We start from the raw sequence: 16,565 nt of genomic DNA, 5'->3' as shown, positions 1-16,565 counted from the left end.
TAATACTAAAGTTACTGGTGAAAACCTTAGAATGCTAAGACAATTAATTATCATATGTACATATTTGATAGAAGCTGTATTTAAAGTAATCCCTAAAAAAGCTTCTTTACTCTTTGTGCTATTGCTCATTTTGGGAAGCATTAATACAATGATCAGGTATAATATTCTTATTAAAAATCATTAGTGCAGTGACACTTGACATGTAAATTATAGTTTTTTAAATATAGGACTTTATACAAACATTTTATATAGATTTCCTATGCATATCATTAGCTTGTAATTAAGGTTTATGTAGTTTAACTTTCAAAAAATATTGTTCACCTATGACTTAAATTAATAAAAAACAAGACATTTTCAATCAAAAGTTAATTTCGTAGCTCAGTCAATCATAGCATATTATTTGGTTTTCGTAAAAATGGACATTGCCTTTCTTACTAGGTTATTTAAGTAGTCATTCTATCTGCAGTGCAGAAGAGGAACTTACTTTACAACTGTAGGGAGATGTTTCAAATCTATACTCATAAGAATAGTTTACCATAGGGTGCTTAGCATGATTTGCATATTTTAGTCTTCATTAATTGCTTTTACTACCTTCACTCTTACTTGCTGTTACTTCCAATTCATCTTTCACTGCTACTTGAATCTAATATTTAATTTATTTTCACTATATAGTAAGAAAAAATACTCTCTTTCTTCATACTCACTTTAGAATGCATTTAGGTTTCAAAAAATCAAAGATATAAATAAATCTTGTAAAATTTGAAATTATTAAAAAACCAATAATTTTCTAAAGAAGCATAAGGAGATGAGGAAATATTAGGAGGTAATAGTTATTCTGAAATGTGAACACCTGGCAGACTGTTTTGATAACACCACAGCCAGGAGTTCTTCTTTTGTTTTTCAGCAGATTGTCATTACAATTTCACAGAGCAAAATATATTTTACAATCAAGATAATAAAGATAATACACTTTACAGCAAACAAAATGTAGAGGTATTAAGCCTCTTTCTTAATTCTAATAAGATTCTGTTCAGGATAAAACTAATTCTAAAACTGCCTAATTATTGGCAATATCAACATCCTTGTGGTCTTCATGAGAGGAGGAAAGCAGTGTAAGAAAGCACAGGCTGAAAAGCTGTCATTGCAGACCATCAGCAAGTGCAGTCAGGGCTGTGTCTATATGCACGTGAATGAGCTGCAAGGAGATAGAGGGATCTTAGTTACTTTCAGTAGATTCTTTGCCACAGTTTGCTGAAATCCTGCACCCAGAAATACTCAGCCCAAATTAGCAATTTACAGAGTCACTTGCTAAGTGTAGGCAAGCTTTCAAAGGCAAGGACAGCATGATGTATTTATTAGGCATAGAAGTTATCCAGAAAAGCTCTTAAAACTCTCTATGTTGAAATTCTTGGAGCATATGGCACCAAGACTAAGGTTTGGCTTCTTCAGTCAAGGTCTGTTAATTTCAGATGTTTTTCTTTAATATCAGGGGGTTTTTATTTATGCATGTTTATGTTTTTCTCTTTAGGTATAAATGCAAAGGATATGTAAAGTTAATTTTATAGTATGTGTGTGTATATATATATATTTGTTCATGTGTCTATGCACTGCTCTTGTAAGTTTCTCGTTAATGATTTCTCCTTTAATAATAATTATTATTTGAAAAACCATATTTGATAAAATGCTTACCTCTTATTTTAAGAATTAGTCTGGGTGCTTGTCTCTAGCATACATGCCCATATTTTCTCATCATTTTATTAGCATATTTCATACAGTTTCAAATTCAAATGTTCTCTTTCCTCTAAAGCGATTTTAAAGCTGTGTTTTTCAACTTTCATCTATTCTAGGTAACTCCAAGAATGAAATTTCCATTTTGAAATTTGTACATGCTTTTGTAGAACATTTCTTTGTGCCAAAACAATTTGGTTATAAGACACAAATGCACAATAGAAGAATCGGATGATTGCTATGTTATTGGACTTTATTTATTTATTTAGATTTGTCACAACCTTAATACTGAGGTACATTCAAGTAGATACATGGTTTTTATATTGTAATGCATTAACAAAATAGAAAAAAAAAATCTTTAAATTAGGTTGAAGAATGCTCTTCATTTCTACTGGAATCTTTCTTAAACATTTTATTTGTCTATAATTGGAAACTCTCTACATGGTACTCACAATGTTCTCTGTGCATGACCCAACTATGAAGAAATCTCTGTTCTCTATGGCAGAAAACTATCAGTAATTTCCTGGAGATAAAAAAATATGTATGTATGCAATATAAGAACTATTTTTGTATACCTAATAGAAAGGCTTAATTTTAGATAAGAGATATTAAATTGATATTTCCTCAGTGTCTTGTAGAAATAAGATTCCTAAATATGAAACAGATAAAATAAAGAACTGGGTTACTTCTCTTTAGTCATTAAAAAACACCAGCAAAGCCACATAATAAATTTTCAATTAATTGCCATTACTCATATTTTATCTATGTATTTTCATGTTTTATTTCTGAATTTAAAAACAAAATGCTATTGTTGGAATGGGAATTGATATATTGTAAATTTAATTGCATAATAAAATTTATCTTTCATGGATCACTCTGAATTGTTTAATACATAGCAAATAATCTGTAAAGACAGATTATTTTAATATGGACTGTAATGTTTGTTTTTCAGGTGCAGCAGCTGAATCATATGGATGAAGTATGTTATGAAAGTGTACTGAAGCAAATAATGGCTGGACACCAGGTATTTATTTTTTTGTTTAGTTTCCATTCAGAACATACATAAAGAAATTAAATCATCACAGTGATGTATTAGGAATTATTCTTCTATATGTTACTTCAGAGGTAGCCTCTAAGCCTACAAACACTTTATAGAAACAGCATGCAAGGAAATGTAAACTGACTAAATAGTGTTGGCTTCTAACAGAGGTCAAAATTGTCAGTACTTTCTGTATCCATAACGTAATTAATGTGTATTTATATCACTTTCTTTTAAAGTTACACGGCAAAGTAGGTCAGTACTTTAGAGACCTTACAACAGGTACACAAAAAATCAAAAATGAAGCAGTTAATTATTATTCTTAGCCTTTCCTATATCTTTCAAATGCTAGTCTTTTGTGTTAGAGATGAGGGATGAGAATTATGCAGCATTCAAGACATGGTGTATAAGGGCTCAGCATAAGTAATTTGAAATATCCTGGGGTTTGTGTTTTGTTTTCTTTTTAAAGGAAGTAATCCTTCACTTTGCTTTACAATAGAGGTTCCTGCAGTCAATTTTCAAGTCTGACGTTCCCCTCAACTAAGAATATGGGCCTAACTCATTTGCCTGAACAGTTTCTCATTCTGTTATGATTGTGGTCCTGAGTTACTCCCACACAAGTGTCTCATTTTTGTTGAAACTTTGCACGTAAAGCAGGTATGGCACCCCTTCAAGAACAAATCCTAGTGCTCTATGATGCATGAAGAGGCTTTTCAGTAAATAACATATATATAAAAGAGGGAAACTCTGTCCTATAAAGTCACACTAAGAATTGCACAATTTTTCCTTTTCACAAAAAAATTCATTGTGTTTTTTGAAAGATGAACAGTTGTTTTATGACTTGGGAAGGGAAAAAATACTTCAGCAACAGCCTCCCAGTCCTCCTGCCCCCACTGCCTTGCTTTAGCTCCATTCTTCTACTTGTCTTGTCTTGTTGATATCAGTTATTGTTGTTATTTTCAGAAAACTTTCATGAAGATTACTTATGGAAATACTGTTATTTTCCTAAGTGAAGACTGTTAATGAAATTTTTTTAGCAGTACCAAGGGAACTTTTGTTTGTTTTCTCCTCATTGTCAATTATACACAAACTACCAAATTCATAACACTGAAGTACGTTTAGTTTCTTACCTTTCATTTCTTGTTTTGACTTTGTTTATTTTCACTTGTGCAAGTGGCAGAGTCTTTAAATCAGTAATATCTAAGTGGTGTATCTTGGATTCCCAGCAGGGAGTCTGTATGCTGTTTTGGCATATTTACTGCAACTTTCTTCCCCTCTCTTTCCTTCACACTGAGGGAAAAAAGCAAACATATATGATATTATTTGAAAAGATTCAAGTACAGTAAGTTTTTCAATTCTAGTAGGAGATTTTTTGTAGCTTTTCTTGAAAATAATTTTAGTTCCTATACTGGCAGCTGAATGCATGAGCCTTTTTAGGTGTGAGCTACAGTTTTAAATGTGAAGAGAAGAACTGTAGTCTACTTAATGTTACAGTTTCAGAAAAGGGCATTGTTGCTGGTCTCAGTTTCTGAATATTGTATTTCAAACCAATCGCCATATAAGTGTAATTTTGGACAAAGCAGAAGTGTGGTTTCCCTTGCTATGTAAATATTGGTTTGATTTCAGAACACTTTGGTTAATTTGATTCATATGATTGTAAATTTTCTTTGTTTGAAAGTGTTCATTCTGCTATGTTGCAGAACTCTCATTTAGAACATCTAAATAGCAGCCAGTTACACTGGACTTTTCTTTGCACTGTTTTAATTCATATTGGTCTTAATATTTATGAAACAAAATATCATAACCTGAAATGAATTTTATACGAGTACCAGTATACAGGCTTTGACGATGCAGACACAAGCACATCAGCTCATTGCCCAATTATAATATGTAGTACTGTGCCACATGAAAAATCTGAGTTTTCCTTTTAATGAGTTTGCTATGACAAATGATGTGTCTAGTTTTTAGACCAACTGCAGATGTTTAAAAAGTGGGGAAAAAAGGTCATATAGATAAATCTACATTGAGATACCTGCCCCATAGTGGAAGATTAATATCATGAGCAAATATGAATAATATTACACTAGAAAGGTTTTCTTCAGCATCTTTTCACAATTTTGAGAGCACCCTTTGATTTTCTAAATTTCCAGAAACCCACCACCTTGTGTCCACGTTCACCATAGGCTGTTATCATTGTGCTCTGTTACCTTTCTTGGTTTGTGTTATCTGTAAAAACTTGTATTTAATAACATTATATACGTGCAAACTTCATGTGTGTACATATTAACATTCATATATGTGCAAACCACGCTTTTTAACAAAGCTGTGGTTGCTTCCAAATATGTTTCTTAAAAAGATGTGTTCATCTCTTCCCTCCAAATACTTACAAAAAAAAGAATCCATAGCTGTTGTGTATCTGTATGACATTCAGGGCATGGTTGAGATTTTATATCTATTCAGGTAATAATGTGTGACAGACACAGATCTCATTAGCAATGCTCCAGAGAGCCTAAAACCTCTGTTCTGTTTTATACTGAAATGCAAGAAAGAAATACCAGAAGCAGAGAAAAACAGTTCCCCTTACTCAAGTTGCTTGAGTCAATGTAGATTTTCCTGTGGCCATCAAGCTTTCACAATATTGTCTCTTTTAGGATTCTTGACCATAGTCTTTTGAATGTCTTAATGAATTAAATTCAGCATTGTTTAGCTACTGCTCTGTTAACTCATTCTCAATGAATTCTACTATAGCAGAACTAAATAATTTACTGAAATGGAATTCATGTTGATGGTCACTGTCATGTTGTAGGTTGCAATGTGAGGTTTGGCTACACTTGCATGTCCATGTGTTTTTATTAGATGTATGTGTATTTTCATTTCTTAAGCCTAAGGTTGGTAGGAGTAGTTGCATTCTAGAGGCATGTGTTTTGACAGATGGAGGGAAGCGTTTTAGGTTGATATTTCAACATCCGTCCTCTGCAAGACTTCAAGCTCTTCCTGGCTACTGGGAAATCAAGAATTGGTGATTCAGTCTTTAATTTTGATCCATCTGCTCAAACTAATGAGATATCTCATTTGTAGGCTTCACTTTGAATTACCAAATGCAACTGAAACAATAACATTTGTCTTATAGCACATTTCTCCTCTTGTTTAACATAAGGAAGTTTGATAAATGGCTTGCCCTCCTGACTTTTCTGGGATTTTTGTTATAGAAACTTCCTATCATGAATAACGAAGATCAGAATATGTCCCAAAGGTTTCCCAAGTACTTTTTAAATCAGTGTGCTCATTTGGAAGGATTCCTAGCAATGTAGAAATCTATTGGAAGTTTTCTCTGGTGGATCCTAAGACAGCTTTGAGTGAGAACCTCTAGTGCTGCTTTTCTGGGACTGCTTTTCTGGGACATGCTTGATATTAGTTGGTGAATGTTTGTTTTCATGTTGTACTTTGAATTCGCTATGTTCTGATATAATCTAAAAAGATGTTAGATCTTCCTGGACTAATTTCCACTTTCAGAGTTTTATTTCTACCTCTTAATAAAACAAAGATTCTTTAAATGATGAGAGAAAAAAATTATGCACCATTTGTCAGAAAATATGATTCCATGCTCAGTTGCAGGTGGAGTAATTTTTTGGCATTTCTCTTCCAGCATACTCTTCACTTGAAGACTAGGTGAAGGCTAAGTGACTGAAAATAATCATTCCCTCAGTCTTATTACAGCTGTCTTTTTTCAGACAGTCACCAGTAGTGGGCCACATCAACCAAAAGGATTATTTCAGATACAAAGCTGAAAAAAAATTCACATTTTACAGCCCGTTGAGAGGGGCATCTAATGGTAACAAGTTCTGGAGTGCAAGTAGCACCTTTCTGAGATAGCCTGTGGAGAACCTCATGAGATCAGCAAAGACAGTGACTGAAGACTGCACATGTTGGCATCATTTTTATAAGAAACTGAAACATTACATTACTGCCCAGGTGGGTGTCGACACAAGCAGGCAGCTGAAACAACCACAAGCCTGGGCTGAAATGCAAGGAGTTAATTTTTTTCATTGCCTTGCTAACTGGAGGACCCTGAAGCAGCACCTGGGTGGCAGAGACACACAAGGGGCAGCGCAGGCACTGCCAGGCTCAGCCCATCCTGATGGGCAGTGGGGCTGCTGTTAGCACCCATTTACCAGGGGCCCACACATTGTACCACTGTGCTGTGGTCTTCCTGTGCTTTTTGTGATTCCTGAACTTTGATGACTCTCTCAGGGCAGTGATCCCAGGCTTGTCCATGAGAGTGCCTTCAGGTGTCTGTGAACACCTTTGTGATCTCAACACAGATATTCTACTTCTCCAAACAGACAGAGCATAACCAGCAATAGACATATGGGATTTCCCATACTGTTAATCTCCAGGCCTAGACAATCCCAGCTGCAAGGTCACTTCAGTGAATCTACCATCCTCCACACCATTCTTCTGATTTAAATCTTTTCCTTCCAGTAACCAGTTTAGGACAATGCATATCAGACTGTATTTATCTTAACAATTTATGACAATAACATGACACCCTTGTCATGTTATGACTTGAGAAGTACTAGTATTTTTAGGAGTTTTGAGAAATAACACAGTATATTTAAGGGTCTGGTTATTCCTCTGAAACATATCATGTGTACATTTTGATTTCATGTTAAATTCCTTTATCTACTATATTGAACTGCTGCTCTCTTTGTCAAGGTTCAGTTGTTTAAGTTAGTATCCTAGGGAGTTAACTATTTTTCACTCTGACTCATAAAATCACATCCATTATGTCTCCTGGTGTTACTTTTGCTGGTTTATCTCTTTAGGTGGTTTACAGGAGATGACCTCACATTTCTCCCATTGTCTCCATCACCTCTTAAATACTTTTGCTGTTATGAGTTTGTCAGAACCTTACTCTTTACTACCTTTTCTTTTTTTCTTTCTTTTTTTTTGAAATTCACTCAAGCAAAAAAATCCCATAAATTTCTTCTATTATCAATTGTATTAGAAGAGTTGTTGCTGAAGTCCTTGAAAGGAGGTTCTTCCTCAAACTGCAGTCATAAAACTCTTCTTTTGCCACTCTCCCCAGACTACGCACCTGTTTTGTTTCTCCATTTTCTTGTTATTTTTTTCCTATAGGTGATACTATTTGATATTACTTACACCTTCAAAAGAAGACCTGTATTTTCTTTGCCCTTGGTGTTGTTTCAGCAGGTCTCTTACTTTTCCTCTCTGCACCTGATTTTCCTGTATGGCTTTTTTTGCTGACTTTCAAGACTCTGTTACTGGTCTTCAGTCACAGATATCTAGGTTCCAGTCCTGGTTCCATATTCAATGCACTTTGCTCCTTTGCCATTTTGTCTGTTTATGACAGTTTTTAACTTGGAGTGCCTTTGGCATTCTCTTATCTTCCAAAATCTCTCCTCCTTTTAAAGACAATAATTCATGTTTTACCATTGCTTTCCAGAGTTTTCTGTGTCTGACATGACAGTATCTTTTCTTTCACTTAGGTCTGGTACTCAGGGGAACTCTAGAAATTGGACTTGACAATCCATGAGCATCCCTTTGGGCTCAGCTTATTCTGTGATTCCTTGAAAGTTCATTTTCTCACTGAGCTTGGTGTTTCCAGTTCATAGCAAAAACTGGCTGTCCTGTGGAAGTTCTGACACCTTTCTGTGGTTCTCATTGCCTTTGCTGTTTAAGGTTCAAGGTGTCAGTAAATACTGAGGAGACATCACAGCTTCACAAGAAAAGGTTTCACTATGCAAGGAGCAGCTTTTCTAGTGGCCAAAGATGCCAAGTTGTCCATTGCAAAGAACTTGGATTTTTGAAATGCTATATGGCATTGAAAGCCTCAGCACAACATCACAAAGGGAATGCAGTAGTAGTTATTGTACAAAGTTAAAAACTCCACTTAACTAAAGCTGGTAACTGCAAACCAGTAGAGATACAACAACCCTTTTTTGAAGTAACATGTTAAAAATCTCACTACTGGGATGAAAAATGTGGATGAAAAGTAACAATGAACAGCTTTATACAAACCATCTGTTCCTGTTGATGCATTGCAAATGGTGATTTTGAGCTGCCCATTTAGTGCTTATTTCAATTCAGTTTTTTAACCTTTTGAAGAAAGTGCTTTTTCAAGTACATTGTTGGTTTCTGAGCTTTTACTCTTCTCATTTGAGCTTGTTTTTTAGGTTTGGCTGGATTGTGTTCTCTTCTGCTTTTGCAATATTTTCTCAACTGCGTCTGATTTACCTGTCACAAGCTTTTACCTTCTATCTTTTAAAATTAAATGAATGTGCAGAATAGAGCCATGTATAGTTGTAACATTTTTAATTAACCTATGCATTGGGTGATTACTGTGCCATTTTCTGAAGATCAAGATTGCTTTATAATTAGAATTTATGTTCTTAATTAAAATGTTGTCTTACACTACTGGTCCACATTTAGTTCATTAGAAATAATTTTGAGGTGCAATACATTTTTTAAAAAATTTGGGATAATTTGTAGTTATCTAATTATTATTAAATCCACAGAGTTTTAATACTTTACTCTTTCAAAACAGGATTTTTTTTTTTGTCTCGGATCAGAAACAAACTGTACTTAAACTTATATAGTCAGAACTGATTCTGTGATGCATATTGTACATAAAGCATTCACTTTGTAATTGTTCTCTATGTACAGTAATTGACTTGAACTTTGCAGTACTAAGAAGCATCATCTTGTTTTTCTGAGCTATCTTAAACTAAAAAAGAAACAGAGCAGTTAATTTAAATCTATTACATTAAATTGTCAGCAGTGAATTTGACAGGTATTAATTTCATCTGTAAAAATGATGGATTAAATTTCTTTATTATCAGTTTTCCAGCTGTTATTTGGCTGCAGAAGCCGTGTGAAGATAAAAGTTTAATAAGCTTAGTTACTGGAGCTGTTGACAATGCTTTTATAGCCATGTCTTGAGATAAGATTTAATAAAACAGTATTTTCTTTAGAGGTCTCTCTGGGTCTTAGTACCTTGTGAATTAAGCTTGTCCTAGTATTTTTTCCTGGGTGAAATTGTGTTTATAGCATGCTTTGGACAAATAAGTCTGAGAAGTTATAGAATTTATTAACAAGTATTCTTCATCTTGATTGGGGTTTTTTTCTTGATTTTCATTTTAGACCTTAAAGAGTTTATTTCAGCCTGGTTTTTTTGTACCTCTGTATCTGTACAGATTGTTTCTCTTTCATCATCTGGTGTAGCTTATTTGCATTTATATGTGTATATATTGCTTCTGCGTTTAAATGTGTGCACACGTATGAATAAAAATACACAAATACAGAAGGTAAAGTGACCTGGCAGGATAGCTGAATTATGACTGATGATTTTAAATGTTATTTCTCTGTCAGCTGATTAAATGAAGAATTGAGTTTTGGATCGTTTCCTTTTGCAGTTTTTGCACAATTAGGACTCATTTCTATGTGTGATTTCTTTAACAAAATCACAAAATAGTTCAGTGATGATGCACTATTTTTATGTTCTGCCTCTTCATCATTAATTTAAGCTCTTCATTTCTGCAATAACTGCCTTTTCAACTTTAAGGTTATAATAGTTAATATAATCTTATGCCTGTATAAATAAAATTTTATTTCTTACTTTAATTGAAAATAGTGTATTGATGTGCCTGTGCACTTCAAAAAGTGTTTTATTCCAGATGTTTCTTCTTATTGTCAAATGATATGTACGTACTATTTTCCTCTTTATATTCTGGTCAAATTATTTTGACTTTCCACTTATACCTTGTCAGCTGCCTTTATGGACAGCTGAGGAAATTGCTGGAAATGGATGCCATAACAAGCTATGTTTATAAAACCCCATAATTCTCCAATTAGAGAGCCTTCTAAATGTTTGTGTGCAATGTTTCTATGCACTGGCTAATTTTTGCATGTATGCTTGTATTTATGTAGTAGTTTGTCTGTATATGTGTACTCAGGTATTCACAGACAGAAACACCAATTTAATATCTTCTCATTAATTATGAGTGCATGAGATGTTCAGTTTATGTCTGCAATCTTGCATGGCTATGGTGTTGTCAGTATTGGTAATTACAGCTGTTAAAGGTAACAAGTGCTACTATTAAGAATTATTCTTTTTCTGATTTTATGAATTTTCCTTGAATTGTTTTTAAAAAATCAAATCTAATTCCAGATGAGCAACTTCTCGTAGACTAAAATTTTATTTAAATGAAGTAATAAATAGATAGATAGGTACATCCTGAGCCAATTGGCCTCTTGTGGATGACCTAAGTGTTAAGTTATTAAGTTATTAATTTGTTAAGCAGATTTACTGCTTGCGAGTGTAGCAAAGGCAGCTTGACCAGTCTTGCAGCCATACATGATAAGTTTTAGTAGCTCTATGTTAAAGGCTGTTTTTCAGATAAGACACTGCAGACCACTCATTAGCAGTCTATATGATTGTGGAAAGTTAAGTCTGTGGATTTCTGTCAGCTCCACATTATTTTTCAGTAAGAATTAAATAACAAGCTTAAATGGTACTCCAAAGGATACATTATGCATTGTCAGTGGTTCAAAGCTTTTGAAAATTCTCGCCCTGTAGCTCTGAAAGAAATGGAACTGTGTGCTTAATTTATCATGATAGTATCAACTAGATAAATAAACTACCTGACTTTTGTGAAAAACATCTGTAAATTATTACCGAGGCAGCTACTGTCCACCAAGACCTTATGCCTGTCACAGACTTTTAACAGGTGTCACCTGAGACAATGGTAATATCATCAGTGAGTTTCAATTAGAAATACACAGAAGCATAGGTTGCTGTAGAAAATAAGGTGTATTTTGACAAATCAATGAGGGTGGAAAATAATTTTTCACTAAGATGCATCACGAAATTCCTTTTGACTTCTAATCCCTTTCCAGACTATGAGGTTTCTCATTTATGTAATTCTGTGATGTTGAGAGTTTTCTTTATGGCTACTGAAAATATGATTCCAGAATATATTACATTTGGATAACTGGATGCCTTTAATCATGAGCTATTTATGTTACTCTTATTTAGGCTAGGGTATTTGGAGAAGGACTAGGTATTTAGCACAAGGGTTTAGGAGGGAGGTTCTTTTTGTTCTAGCACAGTTTACTCCCGTTAACAATAAATGCGTCATTTAAGTTCTTCATTACTTATTAAGTTTCATGTTAAAAACACTGCTTGTCCTTGGAAGCAGTTCTTTATTTTTCTGATGATATAGAAAATTTGTTGATTAGGAGCAAAAATCGGATGGATAAAGGTCTGCCTTTAAATCAATACTGATAAAAAATAAATTAGAAATCATGGCTGTTCTTTTAATTGTTTAGTAGGTTTATGTTACTGAAACCAGAAGATAGAGAGATTGACATGGCAACTTTCTTAATCTTTTTTTGCTTAAGTAAAAGTAATGGGACAGATACAAAGATTTCTCCAGTGTCTTCTATGTTCCTTTCCTTTATTAAGGCTGGATAGAATCATCTTATCAGTATTGACTCCTGGGTCGTTTTTGCATATTATGAATGTTATACATGCGAGTATAAATAGATTTGAAAACATAAGAAGCGACATAGTGACTATGACAACTCTTAATGCACTGTGATATTTGTTGAAAATATAGTTTAATATATCATGGAAACATTTTATTATACAAAGTCAAAATAGTTAGTGTCAAAAAAGGACAAAGGGAAATGCTTGAAACAAATTATTGCATCATCTTGTTTTTCTAAAAAAAGATACAGTGAAAAGCTGCTTATAATTTTGAATAATAATTGTCATTCAAGTCCATTGGCATCTGCAAAAATGCAATTGTTAACTGCCTAATGACATATATTTGCATAGTAATAGACTAGCTATTCTTGCTTAATTTTCTATACAAGAATAGTTATTGCTATTTCTATTTCTATCCTGTCAATTAAAATTCAGAATAATTTCTACTACCTGTAGAAGTCAGTAAAGTATTGTTTGTTTATTTTTAACTCGCCCTCTGCTTTAATTTTCACTCTATTCATTTTTCCTCTGCAATTTGTAATATATTTGGCTAATGCTACAAATGGAAGATAGCACAGATCCTATTATTGTGTCCTGAAACAGGTTTTCTTTAGTGGAAAAATGTGTATCTGTTGTATAAGGGCAGAGTCATGAAGTTTCATGTAGGTGAGTACTTTTCACTGGAAGCATCCTCCCGTAAGTGCTGCTGCATGAGCACTGGCTGTTCTTCAGTGTAAAGGTTTGATGTTATGAGAGTCTCCTATTTTAATGCTAGAGGCTCAGTGTTACTTAGAGTCCACAACTGTTTTGTCCATAGCCTTGAATGGAAATGACACCAAACCCCTATAGCTTTCCATTTGACACAGTGGCAGAGAACACAGTGTCACATTTTCATGGCATAGCTGAGTGCCTCTCTGAAATCTGCATCCCTAATTGCTGAGCTAGGGTGGTATTGAGGTCAGGGATGTAATGCCTCACATGACTGAGTGCTGCAATGGCTGGAAACAGAATCTTGAGCAAGGTCAAGGTTAGGGCAGCAAGAAACTTGCTTGTGTGTGAGAGCACAGCAGGGATTACCTGGAACTCTGCCTAGTGATGGATGATGAGCCAGCTGAGAGTTTAGAGGAGGATTGGCCAGTAGATAGACATAAGCAGTGTTGCTGTGGGTTTTTGCTGCAGACACTGATCAGGAGTTAAGTAAATGAGGTCTTCTTCAGACAATTAGAAGAAGCCTCATGTTTGTAGTCCCTGATCTTCCGGGGTGACTTTACCATCACAACATCTGCTGGAGAGGCAACACAGCATACCAAAAGCAATGCAGTAAGTTTCTGGAGTGCATTGATGACAGTTTCCCAGCATGGAAGATTGAGCAGCTGATGAAGGTGATGCTGTGCTGTACCTTGTACTTACAAAACGCAAAAGACAGGTTGGGAATCTGAATGCTGTTTCGGCTGCAGTGACCATGAGATGGTGGAGTTCAAGGTTCCAATGGAGGGAACAAGGCAAAAAGCTGGACTGCACGAGAACACTTTGTCCTTTTCAGAAATCTTGGAAGAATCCTATGAAAGGTAGTCTGGAAGACCTAGGGGATTTTCAGGAATCAGATCTTCCAAACTCAAGAGCAATCTATCCTGATGTGCAGGAAATCAAGCAAAATGGCCCAAGGCAAGTGTGGATGAGAAGGAGACTCCTGGCAAACATGATAAGGAAGCAGACAGAAGGGTGAAACTGGGACAAAAGATCCAGGGGTAATATAAAGCCACTGTCCAAGCATGCAGAAGTAGAATTAGGAAAGCAAACTCTGTTTGAAGGTGAATCTGGCAAGGTGTGTAAAGGGCAGTACGAGGGCTTCCACATGTACAGCAGCAGCAAGAAGGCAGCTAAGGAAAATGGTGACTCTTTACTGAATTGGGCAACAAACCTCTTGACATAAAACATCTGTGACACTGAGCTATTCAATGTCCTCTTTGCTTTGGTCTTGCTGGTAAAATTTATCTAGGAATCCCAGAGTCCCTGAGGGAAATGGGAAAGAGCATAACAAAGACTTATTCTTAGTCCTACCCTTACTGTAAGAGAAATGAAAAGTAAGAATTAGAAATATGACAGTATTTTGAAATTTGTATAATAAAGCATCTTTTTATGGATAGATTTAGAACACACAAAGCAAAATAAAGGAAGGGCCAATAAGAAGAAAATAAAGAATTTCTAATATAAGGTCATTACCAGAACTCTTTACATAGTTTAATGAGTGGCATGAAGATGACTTGGGGGGTGTTTAGGTTGAATATTAGAAAAAGGTTTTTCACCCGGAGAGTGGAACAAGCTCCCCAGGGAAGTGGTCACAGCACAAAGCCTGACAGAGTTCAAGAAGTGTTTGGACAGTGCTCTCAGGCACATGGTGGGATTCTTGGGGTTGTCCTGTGCATGGCCAGGAGCAGGACTTGGATAATCCTTGTAGTTCTCTTCCAACTCAAAAGATTCTGTGATTCATAAGCAATAAAATTTAGATGGGACTGTACAAGAAAGCATTCACTAGGGTAGTCACATTTTAGGTAAATATACATTTCCACAATAAAATAAATACAGAAATTGAAATTATAGGGCACATGTCTTTAAAAAGTAGTATTATTGCAGATAAATTAGCAAGTGCACATTGCAATAGTAAAAATATCTGCACAATGGAGTTATTATTCCATAAAACACAGTATATCGAAATAGAAAGGTAGTTAGATAAATAGCAATGTTAAATTGATTTTTTGGAGATTATTTAGAGTGTTTTGAAAAATCCCAGGTTTTGTTTGAACAGAGATGATCAGAAGTAATTTGTTTGAGTGAATAAATCAAATTTTAGAGAGTGATTAATGGTAATCTATCAAGAGCTCAAAATATATTACCTTTCTGTTTTGATTAGCTGATGAAACATTACATATTTCTTTGTTATTATTTAATATTTTCTGTTAAAATATTGTATGGTATTGTGCAGCTTTGTTCCTCAGCACAGTTTCCTAAATATTTCTCTTGAATGTACAGATGTTTTAATGGTGAGTGTTGCTGAAATTTTTGGGGGCATTCTTGACTTCTCAACCTTGAATGAAAATTCATGTATTCCAATCCACATTATTTAATGTTATGAGATGAGTAAATGCAGTCTGCTTTTAAATTGTGAAGAGTTTTTTGTAGAAAAGGAAGGATGTAAAAAATGTCTCATTAGCACTAGTTTGTAGGCAGCTTAATAATCTTTCAGTTTTCTGTAGTAAAAGATCTTAGTACATATGCAAATTATATCAATATTTCTTTTAAATACAAGATGTACTAACATTAATTAAAATAATTAGAAAGTAAATTTAAATTCTCTTGTTGCCTTAGTAAGTGACAGCCTGTTCAGCTTTTTCCATTCCCATGGTGTTGTTTAATATGCAGAAAGACTTCATTATGCAAAATACAAAAATCTGCTAAAGGAAAAATAAGATTTCTATGTTAAACTTTTTAAGCTTTAGTATAGGTCAACTTACGAAATGTCTTATTTTATTGGTGTTCTTTTAGTTACTAGTTCTGCATAGTTTTTTCATGAGTTACTGGATTTGGTTAGAGGAATGGGAAACCATATTTATACACTGCTATGCTGTCAGTTAGATCTGGTAGTCTAAGATATCCTGATTTAACATCATTTTTATACAAGAGCCATTAGTGAACTGTGTGTGTTGTTTTCATGTATATTTTGGATGTAATACACTTTTCATTCTGTAAATGTTGGGCACTGCAATTTTGAACTGTGTCTCGGGAGGAAGAAATCATGCCACGAGAGAAAAAGGCTACATGTTAGTGAGTTTTACTTAGTCTGTAAGGTGGCTCCATTTAATGATTTGGAGGGAGATGTTTCCAACATAAATAGGTGCCATTAGCAGTCCTTGGGGAAAAGTGTTTTTTGTAAAATACTTGGAGGAGTTTTCGTGCTAACCTTAAAGAAGAAAATGTTTGGACAGATTATTCTGTTGATCAATATCCCTAACTGTTCATTTTCTGTAGAAGTAATACCCAGATCAAGAACCACATAAAAGAACATGCTATAAGGATTTAGCTCTGTGAAGCCAAACAGGATCTCGAGGCTAAAATAGAGACACTTGTTTCTTTACCACATAATTGATATCAACACTGAATTAAATACATTCATTCTTTCGTCTTAGTTTCTTTGAAAGGTATGGTGCAAAGCGGGTAGCAAAACCTAGGCCTTCTCTCATTGAGGAGAGGTGTTCAGTGAGAGAATTGCTAACTCAAGCATTCAAGTGA

The 16,565-nt window shown here is 34.5% G+C and overlaps 1 protein-coding gene across 1 annotated transcript in view; it reads left to right on the top strand.

Annotated features, from left to right (window-relative positions):
- Window positions 1-16,565, top strand: part of ASCC3 (activating signal cointegrator 1 complex subunit 3) — a 263,876-nt gene that overhangs the window by 116,658 nt on the left and 130,653 nt on the right. Inside the window, exon 13 of the mRNA XM_063389711.1 lies at window positions 2,681-2,752. Coding sequence (XP_063245781.1) covers window positions 2,681-2,752 — 72 coding nt within the window. The remainder of the gene's footprint in view (window positions 1-2,680; window positions 2,753-16,565) is intronic.

The sequence above is a fragment of the Prinia subflava genome, chromosome 2 (assembly GCF_021018805.1).
Source record: "Prinia subflava isolate CZ2003 ecotype Zambia chromosome 2, Cam_Psub_1.2, whole genome shotgun sequence".
NCBI lineage: Eukaryota > Metazoa > Chordata > Aves > Passeriformes > Cisticolidae > Prinia > Prinia subflava.
The sequence above is the reverse complement of the archived record's forward strand: the minus strand, read 5'-3'. Positions and strand labels throughout refer to the sequence as shown.